Source organism: Myotis myotis, unplaced genomic scaffold (assembly GCF_014108235.1).
Source record: "Myotis myotis isolate mMyoMyo1 unplaced genomic scaffold, mMyoMyo1.p scaffold_m19_p_7, whole genome shotgun sequence".
NCBI classification, from domain to species: Eukaryota; Metazoa; Chordata; class Mammalia; order Chiroptera; family Vespertilionidae; genus Myotis; species Myotis myotis.
In genome coordinates, this window is record NW_023416379.1 from 24,260,293 (window position 1) to 24,273,717 (window position 13,425).

The following is a 13,425-nucleotide window of genomic DNA, read 5'->3' on the forward strand; positions in this document are numbered from 1 at the left end:
TCACTTTAACTACGAACAATCATGCTTAAGCTACATAATCTTTACTCCCTGGAATGGAGATAAGAAACGCCCTAACCTTTGGACTAGAGATTGATAGGATTGGAATCAACTGGTATAAATACAGATGTAACAAGACAGAACTTAGAAGACAGAACCAAGAAGACAGAACCTACACAGAACCTAGAGACAGAAGAACTTCGCTGGAGAGAACATGGCAAAAGATCCTGGACAGAAACTGGCAACAGAACCTAGAGACAGAACCTAGCGAGAGAACCTGGCTGGAGAACCTAGAGACAGAACCTGGCTACAGAACCTGGATAGAACATGGCAAGAGAACCTGACTAGAACCTGGTGACTGAACCTGGCTGGAGAACCTACAGAACCTGGCTGGAGAACCTAGCAAGAGAACATGGAAACAGAACCTCTCTGGAGATCCAGACCAGAACTTGGCTGGAGATCCTGGCTGGAGATCCTGGCTAGGCTGCTGATCAACTGAACACTGTCTCCGTGTCCTTCCGCCTCTCTCCGACTCCGTCTACGCCTTTGGGAACCCCTGGACCCGCTGGGGTTGGACCCCGGCACTTTGCCAGTCAGAGCAGCCTCTTCGCCTATCATAAGAATATACAACAGACTGGGGGTGTCTTAAACATCAGAAATTTGTTTTCTTACAGTTCTAGAGGTTGGAAGTCCAAGATCAAGGTAGCAACATATTTGGTTTCTTCTGAGGCTCCTCTCCTTGGCTTACTGATGGCCACCTTCTTGCTGTGTCCTCACATGGTCTTTTCTCTCTGCTGTGCATCCCTGGCAGCTCCTCATGTATCCACATTTTCTCTTCTTAAAAAACCACCAGTAGGACTGGATTATGACCCACTCTAATGGCCTTAATCACCTCTTAGAGGACCTATTTCTAAATAGGGTCACATTCTGAGGTACTGAGGGTGAGGGTTTCAACATATTTGAATGTGAGCAATGGGTGGGGGTTGGGGAAATACAATTTAGCAGATAACTTGCAATATTTATAAATTTAATTTTGTTAAACCTCTATGTTTCCCAAGAATATTTGACTATAACACCCTTAATTCACATTTTAATTACATATCAAAAAATAATGTTATTCACTTTGAATACACTTTAACACTGACCTAGACTTATATAGCAATATCAATATTATTTTTATATAGGATAATACAATGTATAATTTATATAATATGTAGTATATTATGTATGCTTAATATTTATATAGCTATATCAATAAGAATATTCTTTTTAAAAAATATATTTTTATTGATTTTAGAGAGGAAGGAAGAGGGAGGGAGAGATAGAAACATCACTGATGAGAGAGAATCATTGATCGGCTGCCTCTTGCACACCCCACACTGGGGGGTTGAGCCTGCCACCCGGGCATAAGCCCTGACTGGAATCAAATTGTGACCTCCTGGTTCATAGGTCAACACTCAACCACTGAGCCACACCTACAAGGCAGAATATCCTAAAAAACAAAAACAAAATAAAACAAAACACAAAAACCACTTTATTACAAAGTGATTGACAGAGCACTTTTATCCATGTGATTTCATTTGATTCCTACTTTCTGTGAGATATGCAGGGCAGATATTATTGTCCCTACTTAGCAAAACAGAAGATTGAATAAGGCCCAGAATGTTTAAGACTTACCAAGTTCAGAGAGGTATTAAATGGCTTCTCATGCTATTGATTTCTTTACTTGGTGAAATAATTTTTAAATCCTATATAATACCTACCCTCCCTTAACATTATATCATGGCTCTCCCTTCAAATCGAGACATATTGTAACATGGACTATACCATATTAGTTAAGAGCACAGGCTGTGGAGCCAGTTACTCTGGTTTCAAAGCTGCCTTCATGCTTACCTGCCATGTCATCGTGAAAAAGTAATTGAACACCTCTGTCTCTCAGATATGATATTGACAACAGAGTATACTTATATCTAAGGGAGTTATTGTCAGGACTAACTGAGTTAATTCATGAAAGTAATTCCAACAACACCTAGCACATACTAAATGCTCAATAAGTCTTAGCTATGACTATAGAAATATGAGTAACTGGTTTTAATGGCAAAATAACATCCTATAACATGGATATAAAATAACCAATTCAACCATTTCCCTACTGAGTCCAGTTTTTGCCATCTGTTTCCCTCCTGAAAAACAAACAAACAATGAACAACACTTAGAGCTGAAAAGAATCCCAAGTGCCATGTTGGCACAAACTCCTGGAATGAAGAACTCCCAAATACCTTCTGGCTCAGAGCAGACTCCAGCAGTGAGTGTGGTGGCCTGATGCTCCTTCTGAGGTCAGCAGACTTGGTGTGGAAGTCTCCTAAGAACAGGCTATCTCGGGGGACTTTGAGTATTTCCTGCCCGTGATCAGCAACATATTTTCTTGCAGTATTTTGGCAGGTTTGTCCTTGTTCCCAGCCAGAATCAGGAAGTTCAGAAGCACATGAAAACAAACAATACATTAAAACGCTTCTCTCAAATTATTCAAAGTCCAAAAAAACACAAAAAATTATTCAGCAATATTAGGACTTGTTTGGTATTTTATCTTACTAATTATATTTATTCTCATTGATGTGCCCATCCTTTTTTTCCTAAACAAAAACTTTTCTTGGCAATAATTCCCACTAGATATTTTTTCCTTGAAGTATATTTAAGTATAGCAAGTGACTAGACAGGGCATCATTATATTTTGCAAAAATGTATAAGTATTTTCATGACCTGGCCTGTTTTATCCTCTGTTCACTTTTCTAATTATTGATACCACCCTTAGAGATTACTACTGATCTTAAGATCAGCATGATTTTTTCCTAAAAATCCTTTCCCTTCATTCCAATGACCATAGTTGGATCAATTGGAAGCCAATACTATAAAGTACTACTTCTCAAAAATTTACCTATCACTTACGATCCATCTAAATATCAACTTCTTAAGAAAACTTTCCCAGTTTCCCAGCTCTACACAATGTCCAAAGAACTCTGCTTCTATTTCTCACTACAGTCGCTCAACTAAGTCCAAAGGACTTCTTTCAGTTATAATTTCACTTGCCCTTTCAGCAAGCTCTATGTGAAAACCATTCCCTCCCTCTTGAATGACTCTCTTCCACGACATAACAAGCTTCTGGATATCCTCCCACATACAAGGTGGTCCTTTCTTCATTTATGGACTACTCCTCCAGCAAGAGATTCAGTGTTTCAGCTGCACAGGGCTGGATTTAGGCCCTATTCACTTCTTACCCCATTTCCTAGGCAAATTCATACATGCTCACAATTTTATTTGATTTATAAACTTATATCTCCATCTCAGACATTCCCTCTGGGTCCCAGACCCATATTTTGCTTTGAAATCTCAGTAACACTTAAACTCAGTGTGGCCAAAGTTGAGCTCATAAACTTTTCCCCAAAATCTGGTTCTTCTAGATTTGCCATTCTTGTGATTAGCATAATCAATCATCCAGTTATGCAAGCCAGGAATCCAGAAATGATCCTTGATACTTCCTTGTCCCTCAGCCCTCATGTAATTCCTCACCACATGTCAATTCTATTCACTTCTCTACCAGTACCATCACCCTTTCCAAGCTACCATCTTTTTTCACCTAAACTATTAGAGTGATCTCTTAACTAGTAATTCTTGCCCCACTCCAATCTAGTCTCCATACTATCATGGGTGAGGAAGGTTGAGGAGGGGCAGGAATCTCAGAAGAACAGTAGCAAAATATGAAAAATAGCTACTGGTTTTTGAGTGCCTACAGTGTGCCAGGCATTGTGTGTGTGTGTGTGTGTGTGTGCGTGTGTGTGTGTGTAATATGCATTTATAAAAAAAAAAACAACACGCTTTGTTTTGATACAATTCTGGCAATAAAAATCACTATCCCAGAAATAAGTGAATAATGTACAAGCTTACATTATTTTCCTTACTTAAGGCAGACCCAGATCACATATTCCCTAAAAAAAACTCCTCAAATTATTCCCTTTATTTTCAGTCTTTATAAGAAGACATGTTCTTTGTGTTCTTTTCTTTTGCAGCTTCATAGAATTCTCTTTAGGCATTCCTGCTGCTTCCTTTTCAATACCTTTTTTTATTAGATACCTGTCTTCCTGGTGATTAAAACTTTTTCTCTAATTTTCCCTCTGTAAAACTATCTAGCTGAAGAATGTCTAGTCTGAGTTAACACCTTCTTTACCTGCTATCTAATATTCATTTTCACAGCACTCAAGTCCCAAAATGCACATTTGTCACAAATACCTAATAATTCTAAGCTAAAGTTGCAATGTCATATTGTACTGGTTAGAGATGTTAGAGATTCTGACTCGCTGAAATTTCCTTTTTCTAGATTTTAATATAAAGATAAGGTTTTTACAAAGAGAAGAAATAACTTTTACAGGCATGGAAACCTTTGTCTCTGTTACTAAAAGTGTGGTTTCTGGACAACTAACTCCTGGTTCCCCTCTTTCCTACACGCAGAGCTCTCTCAGGGCCAGCCCAGGAACACACAATTAGTGCAAGAGATCAATGGACAGGAAGCCTCCTGCTCAGTCCGGTCAGCACGTAGCCCTTAGTGACCAGACAGGCCCAGACTCACTCAAGAAAGCAAAGCAGGTTTGAAGCTCCAGAGGAGGAATTGGGCCCAATCAGCCATTTGGACCTCATGGGGGCTCATAGCACTGGGAACAGTCATCTCTGCCTGAGTTATCTCCACTGGCTGCCTGGACTGTCCCATAAATCTGGGGAGTGATTAAATTGCACTCACTTCCTCCTCTTTGTTAGACTAGATAAACATCTTCGGAGAAATAATTCACTTGGCTAATTGAGAGTAGTCATCTGAGATATTCGGAGCTGCCGGCTGGTGAATGTGCTTGACTGAGATTTGGATATCTGGGTTCTCTCTGCCTTCATTTTGCAAGTTTGCAGCAGTGACATGAATTAGTAATGCCTAAGAAGTTCAAAAGGGATACCTTTAGTGAGAACTTCTCCTCTCCCACTGTATTCGGGCTTGCATCTTTCTCACACTACCACCATCTCACCCTCCTCACCACACCCCTGCTCTGAGTCTCTATGCCGTGTTCTCTGCCGCCATCACCATTATCCTCTTCATTCGTCTCAGATGCAACTGCTCTGTCCCTTTCCTACCCTCTTCCGCCACCCTGAAGTGACCTTGACACCACGATGGGGCCAGAGTCTGGTTCTAGTCATGTGGCCCGTGTTTCAGCCACTGTAAGTTGTCATCACCATCAGAGCCTCCACTCTCGTTGCCAGTTACATAAGAGGCCACATAACTTCTGCTCCCTAGCACAAGCTTTTATTAAACAGAGACAGCCCGCGAGGCCAAGTGGGCAAGAGGTCCATCCCGGAACCACGTCCCCTGGGAGAGTGAGTGGCCGACTCCAGGTCTTGATTCCTGGAACCAAGGAGCTCAGCTCGCTGCCTGTGTTTGCAGCCTTAAATACATACTCAAGGACGACATGTTATGTTTTCAGCCTGAAGGGGCAAACGAGGAGCAGCCCTTTCAAAATAAGAATTCCCCTGCTGTTTGTTTCATTTTGGAACACAATGAGAACAGACTGAGGACACGGCTGAGCTGTCAACGCTTCCTACCCTGCTTCCACAGCACCTTTCCTTTGCCAGAAAGAGAGTTGCTTAAGTTAAACAAGGGCCTAATGAATAGTCAAAATAATTGTTTAGCTTGGATATAAGGCCTTAGGTAAATAGATGATTGCCGGAGGCTGAGGCCAGTAAAAGCAGTCCAGCAGGACGCCACTTGTTCTGTTCTTCGGACACCAGCCAGTGGCCTCTGCTCCTCCGGGGGCTGTTGTTACTGAATTATTTCTCTCTTCCCACAAGCATACTGAAGCAATTTAGCATCCAAAGGGTTTCATGAAAGCAAGGAGAAGGAGCAAGATCTTTCTATATTATAAATATATACTTAAAACCGTAATTTTACCATATTAGAGTTTCAATGAAATGAAATGCTCAAGATATGGAATGTTTGGTGTGGTGAAAAATGTCTAAAATGCATTCATTGTTAGCCCACTTAAAATTGTCCTGCCTCCTGCTTTACTAGTTTTTAACTATAATTTAATCCTTTTCTAAAACAGCTATTTACTACATCTACAGGCCGTTATTAGATTTATGAGTAATTCTCTTCAAGACTGGAATTGTAGTTACAGACAGTATAAGCACTGAGAAGAAACTTTCAGGTTTGGGTTTTGTAGTAGTTGTTGCCGTTTATTTGTTTTGTTTGTTTGTTTAGGTATATTTGCTATCAAGTTACTGCATTGTTATTTGTCTTTTTTTCCAAAAGTGAGGTTGCATCATAAAAATTCTACTTAATTAAGAGCTTGAGTAAGTTAGTTGCCAGGTAATTTCAGTGTTGCTGAATAACTGCTTCCCATTTCTTATTTGAAAATAACAGGTGCTTTGTCGATCGAGAGCAGGATCTGGTTGTCTGATTCTATAGCCCATATCCCTGGACTGCTATTCAAACAAACAACATCCATCTGATCAACTCTCATATTCATCAAGGAAGTAAATTGCCCTGGTATTCAGTTTCCAGGATTCATGATGAATATATAGTTGGTTTATTGGCAAAGAGTAATCAAAGGCTACATTTGGGTAATAAAAAGATAATGCTTAATTGGTTATATAATTTTTTTTTATCCTGATAATCTGGAAAAATGGGTAAGAACATGGAGTTTGGAGCCAATTCTGAGTTTGAGCTCAAGCTCCATACTTATTCGCTCTATGATCTCAGACAAATCATCAAATGTCCATTGTCTTTAGTTTCCTCACCTGTACAATAGTCTAATAATCATACCTACTTCATTGGGTTGTTGGGTAGATGATATGAGAAAACATATGTAAAATACTGAGCACAGTGTAAGTATTCAGTACTTGTTAACTATCATCTTATTTTCATGCACCTTATAATTTCCTCACAACAACCCCTTGGAACAGGCAAAACTGCTATAATTATTCTAATTTGAATATTAGAAAACTGGACCTCAAAATGGTTCTTAATTTTCCCTCGGTCACCCAATATGGTGAAATGCTGATCCTCTCAGTAACAGGAGTTCCCTGCTTCCTAGCATGCCACTCTCTTTTTATCAATTCTGCCTCATGGTTCTGTTGCCTGTCAGTTTCTCTAAAGTCTTACATGGTAATGGCCCTCCTCTGCTTTATACTCTCAGATGGACAAATGGAATAACTTCTGGCAGAGGCCTTAAAATGTACCTTAATATTATACAGAAGTTTTCTGGGAACATAGTGCTCTCAAGACAGCAAAACCAGGATAACTCTTTGGTAATAGTGAGAAAAAAATACTAGTAGAGAAATGGTTTCCAGTTGGTGAGCCTGAAACGCCTAGGAGAAGCCCAAAACGTCAGCAAATCCATAAGCCAGGCAGACTTTGTAAACCAAATTAACATGGTCTCATCTATGCAGTTTTTCAAGTGTATGTCTAGCTCACTATCAGTCATAAAATATAAATTCATTTACAAGCAGTGCTGAATTTGTTATATCATTTTTAAAAATAATTTTTATTGATTTTAGAGAAGAAGGGACAGGGATAGAGAGACAAAATATCAATTATGAGAGAGAATCATTGATCAGCTGCCTCCTGCACACCCCTCACTGGGGGTGGAGCCTGCAACCCAGGCATTCATAGGTCAATGCTCAACCACTGAGCCATGCCAGCTGGGATGTTAAATAATTTTAACATGCTATACTATTGGCTATTAAAAATACAGCTTCTAGCATAAGCAGTCTGTGATTTTTGTTTTCATTTTAAAAACCAGCTGTGCCCACTCTAAAAGGTTAGAAACCAATGGTATTGAGAAGAGAGAGCTCTGCCTATGAAGTTTAACAACCTAGATTTAAGGACTAGCTCGACTAATTATAAGTTTAAAGCACTATAAACTCAGGCAGTCAATTAAAGTCAATAGACATCTACTGAGTGCCTTTAAGGGACCTGAGCCTTGAGCTGGGGTTAGGAGAGTGAGTAACAGTCCTTCACTTTCTTCTCTGAGCCTCTATTTTTCTCACTTATAAAGTAGAATAATAGTGACTCTCTTCACAAAGCTAATGTGAGGGTCTAATGAGATCAAACCAGAGAAAGAATATACTGGGAGGTTTGTGAATATGCTTTGTAAACTCTTTAGAGATTTATAAACAGAGGGGACTCAAGACAACTGCTGAGAAGTAAACCCTTCAACTCTATTGACCATCCACCCCCATGAACTTATCAAATGCTGACAGCATTCCCTAATTTGATATCATCTTATGTTTATATTTCAAATATTCTTTTCCATATCTTCCCTTCTCCTCCCTCTTCACTATACTCCATAAATTGTAATATTCTTTAATATCAATATGTCACTACAGTATCAGATTAGCACTAAATAAGGCACCAATATAGAATTCAAAGTAGGGAGTAGCCCAAAGGCTCAGAGCTTGCAGTTTATAAGCCCAGGTGCACACAAGGCCCATCTGTGAGGGTTATTTTAAACATTGTCAATTGCATGAGTTATAGCCAGTGAGGATCTCACCCAGTTACTAGTTAACCCCAGGAGTTAGAAAGACTTGTTCCTCCTCTTTACTCATAGGCTGAGGCCACAGTATCACCTCATGTCAGGGAAAGAGTGGGTCATGGGAGAGGACCCATTCATTACTCATGGAAGAAAACTTTCCTGGTTCCAATGTTCAGCAGTATATTAGGTCTAATGTACTTGTACCTCTCTTCTGATTTCATGTTGTATGTACTAATTGGGGATTTGGTCTTTCTATTTATTTTTATCACTTAGAATCTGCTAAATACTGGACAATACACAAAGAACTATGGAGAAATGCAGAACATGTAATACGAGTAATCCGTATTTGCAGGACTGTATAAGGAAGTCAATGCAGCATTTATTGCAAGGCAGCAAGTGTTGTTTTATATTCTCCAACCAATGATACCTTGAAGTGAGGCAATGGAGGCTCAGAGCCTACTTAATCCAAGGTCTACATTAGTCTAAAATTCTGGCTCCCTCCACTCTACCTCAGTACCTCCCTTCGTCTGGAAAGCAGGACACACCGAAAAGGAAAGTGAACACAGACATTAAAAGAAACCTCCAAATAAGTTGTCCAAGGGAGGCTGTGTCTGAAGTGCCTGGAGCTAGGCTAGCCTTCCTCTGAGCAGATTCTGAAACAGATCCATGATACAACCTGGGGAACCAGGAAAGTGGACGCCAGTCAGGAAACAGTTGTGCTAGGTCCAAGAGGAATGACACTGGGTGATCAAATGTCTAATAAGTATAAAAGCTCTAATCCCAGAACACCATTTGTCCTTCCAAATTAGGATGCTTCATCTTAATGACCCTTGGAAGGATAAAAAGGCTATGAAAACTTTGTAAATTACTATAATTTTCACAGTCCCATCTTCCAGGCAAATTATAAAAGAGAACGCTACTTCATTTCTTAGTTTTGCCAAGTTCCTTAGGCTCAGCATTCATTAAATATCCCTTCATACATGGCACAATCTGAAGCAAGATGAATGGAAATCATGTTTCTCCTGATATTTGGTGTTGGTTCCAGTGACATAAGTGGGTAAGAGGATTTACAGAGGAAAAGTGAATAAATACACTGGGCAACGTTTTCAAACGGTTGTTTGGACCTTCTGTTTTCTAGGAGATGTACGACTAAGGGGTCAGACGGGGGTTCCTGCTGAACGCCGCGGCTCCTACCCATTCATTGACTTCCGCCTACTTAACAGTGAGTAATCAAGTGTACCTGGAAAGGAACAAATGTTTTCTTTTTTGAAAAAAAAAAAAATCTAACTTCCCTCTGAACTTCAAAACCCTCTGAGGTCTGCCTTCCTTCCTCCATCTCCCCCCTCCCAAGTGGAACTTAACCCTTTGTCTTTAGATTTCCTCACTAGTGAAGTAATTCTGGCCCTGCCTTCCCAGAGATTTGGGGGACGGGGTGTCAAATGAGATAATGTCAGTTTTAAAATATATATGTAAGTCTTAAAAGTGAAGCCCTACACAAGGAAACTATTGTCATTATCCAGCATATTCTCTCTACCTTCAGCTATTAGACTAGATAAAATTCTATAATTTTATAATTTATCTAAAGTATATCAATTTGTCTAAATTACATAAATTCTATAATTTATATAAAAATATACATAAAATAAGAAAACCTATTCTAAAGCTGCCCTTAGTAAGCTACCCAATATTGATTCTCCCTTCTTTGTCTAATCTAAATCCCTATGGTTCCTTCCTGGGTTTCTAGCAAAAACCCTTCACCGCAGTGAGGTCCTTTTCATCTGCATTTGCTGCTTCCTCCATTATGACTACCTCAAAAGTTCACTTATTTCTACCTTTCCCCTTCATATATCGGTCCTCATTTGGAGTATTGCTCCACCTCTGGTTCATAATTCTCTTAATCTCAAACTCCTTTGGCAATCCAAACCAGTGACCAGTCACCCCTCCAGATGGCCTGTCTCCTAACAATCATCATCCTTCTTCACTTTGGACTTGGAGGTGGGGGTAGGAAGTAGATAAATCTCACAGTTTGCGCCAAGGATTTCAGTGTTTGGTTCTCATATCACTTCCAATCTATAAATTTCAAAGTGCTGGGTTGTACACACAGAGTTTTACTTTCCTTTGGCATAAACAAGTTCAGCTAAAGAGGTAATTTGATTTACCTCGACCCTTGGAAATGACTAGGAGAAATTAGAACTGGCTCTTTCTGCTCCTTAGATCCTCAAAAGGCCAACAGGAGATGGATTTGTTTGTATTTCTGGCTTATTAACCTCCCGTATCAATGTGCAATATCTGTTTTCTCAGTGTTTCAGGGACAAAGAGACTTGGAGTCATTCTTTCTATACCAGAGACACTGTTGTCTATCCACCCTGAAATCCTCTTTCTCCCCTGCTCAGCGCTCCACTCTGAAGAACTCTTTCACTGTCTTTCCCGGGAACACATGCAAAGGAATATTCATTAGCCTTTATTGTATTGTGCTTTATAAATGGTCTCCATTTTTACTCCCTCCGTGTATAAAACACATCCCTAATCCATTTCAATCTAATTCAAGATCTTAAAGGATTTTCTTTATAGTTACTGAGCTCCCAATATCTATTGTTAACTTACCAAATAGATTAAAGGGTCCCCTCAGAAGGATTACATTAAATGATTATAGAATGTCACTAGTTCCTTACATTTAGCTGAACAGCTCAGATAGTACTGAAGCCCTCTGAGATTCTTCCTTTCTGTGGCATTATCCATTTCGTCGTCTAATGCCCCGAATACCTTGTTAGGGAGACTAGAACCAGTAACATTACTGTGGTCACTCTCCACAATTTCCTAACTTAGCCTTCAATTAAACAGCTTGTTAGTAGGTAACAGAAGGCATATGGATATCTGTGTTATGTACAGTCACATAGTGAGATATGATATCGGTCATATCTCCTGCTTCTTCATGTGCACTCTATTTAATTCTTAGTCATGTTTTTGTTGCAGTTTGTCTGAGTTGTTAGTGTGCTTTCTGCCTAAAGGGAAACATTTTAAACATAACTTTATAAAGATTTTAGAATAAATGCCTAAGGAACATTTTCTCCTAAAACTTTCCTTTTACTAACAAAACATGAATCCAATTCTACACAGAAAGTACCTCACTAGTTTAAAGTGAGTTTTTAAATATCATTTTCCATAATTTTGAGTCGTTTTTTCCCAAGTATAGGCAGAGATCCAAGACTTCATTTTCCTCGGGTGCTTTCAGTTTTGCTAGCATTTGTTGGGCTTATTTTTTAAACCATTTTGTAAGAAAATCTGAATCACCATGGCCTCTATTCCCTGTGTCTTGCATCCCTGAATCCTTCTAATATGCTTCGTGAAACCCACATGGCTGATATTCCCTGTCCAGAATGTTCCTGGGTGTTTGCTCTCCATCATCCACCTCAATATATGCCTTGAATGGTTGGAACATGCACAACAAAAGTGTACGTTGAATAGTAAGGCCCATTGAACATTTCCGTTGTTCCCTATAGCCATGGCCCCTACTTGTCACAGCAGATCCAGAAATGTCAGAATTAATATCTAAAATAACTTTCCTTCTATCAGAACAAAGTTTTTAAATATTAGATAACGGATGGGCAAACAGCAGCTGATGCACCAAATCTGTGCCCCCACCCCTGCCTGTTATATAAATAAGATTTCTCATTGCAGTGTTATTTATAATAGCCACGATTTGGAAGCAGCCCAAGTACCCATCAGTGATGAGGAGATAAAAAAGCTGTGGTACATTCACACAATGGAATACTACTCAGCCATAAAAAAGAAGGAAGTCTGCCCTGGCCAGTTTGACTCAGTGGATAGAGTGTTGGCCTGTGGACTGAAGGGTCCCGGGTTCGATTCCAGTCAAGGGCAAAAGCCCAGGTTGCGGGCTCAATCCCCAGTAGGGGGTGTGCAAGAGGCAGCCGATCAATGATTCTCTCTCATCATTGATGTTTCTCTCTCTCTCTCCCTCTCCCTTCCTCTCTGAAATCAATAAAAACATTTTTTTTAATAAAAGAAGGAAATCTTACTTTTGTGACAGCATGGATGGACCCAGAGAGTATTAGACTAAATGAAATAAGTCAGTTAGAGAAAAACAAATACCATATGATCTCACTTCTATGTAGAATCTAATGAACAAAATAAACTAACAAACAAAATATAAACAGGCTCATAGATACAGACAACAGACTGGCAGCTCTCAGAGAGGAGGGGGTCAGGGGGCTGGGTGACAAAGGTGAAGAGATTAAGAAAGAAAAAAGCAGACACAGATAACAGTAAGGTGATTGCTAGAGGGAAAGGGGGGAGGGGGAAGTAAAAGGAGGTAAAGGGTGGAATGAATGGTGATGGAAGCAGACTTGACTTGGGGTAGTGAATGCACAGTACAATATACAGATGATATATTATAGAGTTGTACACTTGAGACCTGTATAATTTTATTAACCAATTTCTCCCCAATAAATTCAATAAACAAATTTTAAATAACCTGGGGGAAAAAAGATTCTATTGGAACACAGCCATGCCTATTTGTTTACATATTATCTGGAGCTTCTTTCACTTTATGATGGAAGAGTAGTTACAACAGAGACCATATGGCCCATAAAGCCAAAAATACTTACTATATGGCCTATACACAAAAGTTGCCAACCCCTAACTTAGATTTTTAAACAGAATTCAAGAGATTTTATCACCTCTACATAGGCACATTCAGTCCAGTCTATTTTTCTTTGTTAATATCACTTTTTTTTTTCAATTCCAGTGCCATTACTTTACTTTTAAAAATGGATTCACATTGACTAAATTAAATGAGACAGAAGTATAAACAAAAGGGCACCTCTTTTACTGATCCAGATTGTAC

The 13,425-nt window shown here is 39.4% G+C and overlaps 1 protein-coding gene across 2 annotated transcripts in view; it reads left to right on the forward strand.

The window, feature by feature from the left end:
• PDE7B (phosphodiesterase 7B) overlaps window positions 1-13,425 on the forward strand; it is a 280,322-nt gene that overhangs the window by 199,242 nt on the left and 67,655 nt on the right. For both annotated transcript variants that reach the window (XM_036317578.1, XM_036317579.1), the window contains one exon: window positions 9,700-9,783. In XM_036317578.1, the coding sequence (XP_036173471.1) occupies window positions 9,700-9,783 (84 nt within the window). The remainder of the gene's footprint in view (window positions 1-9,699; window positions 9,784-13,425) is intronic.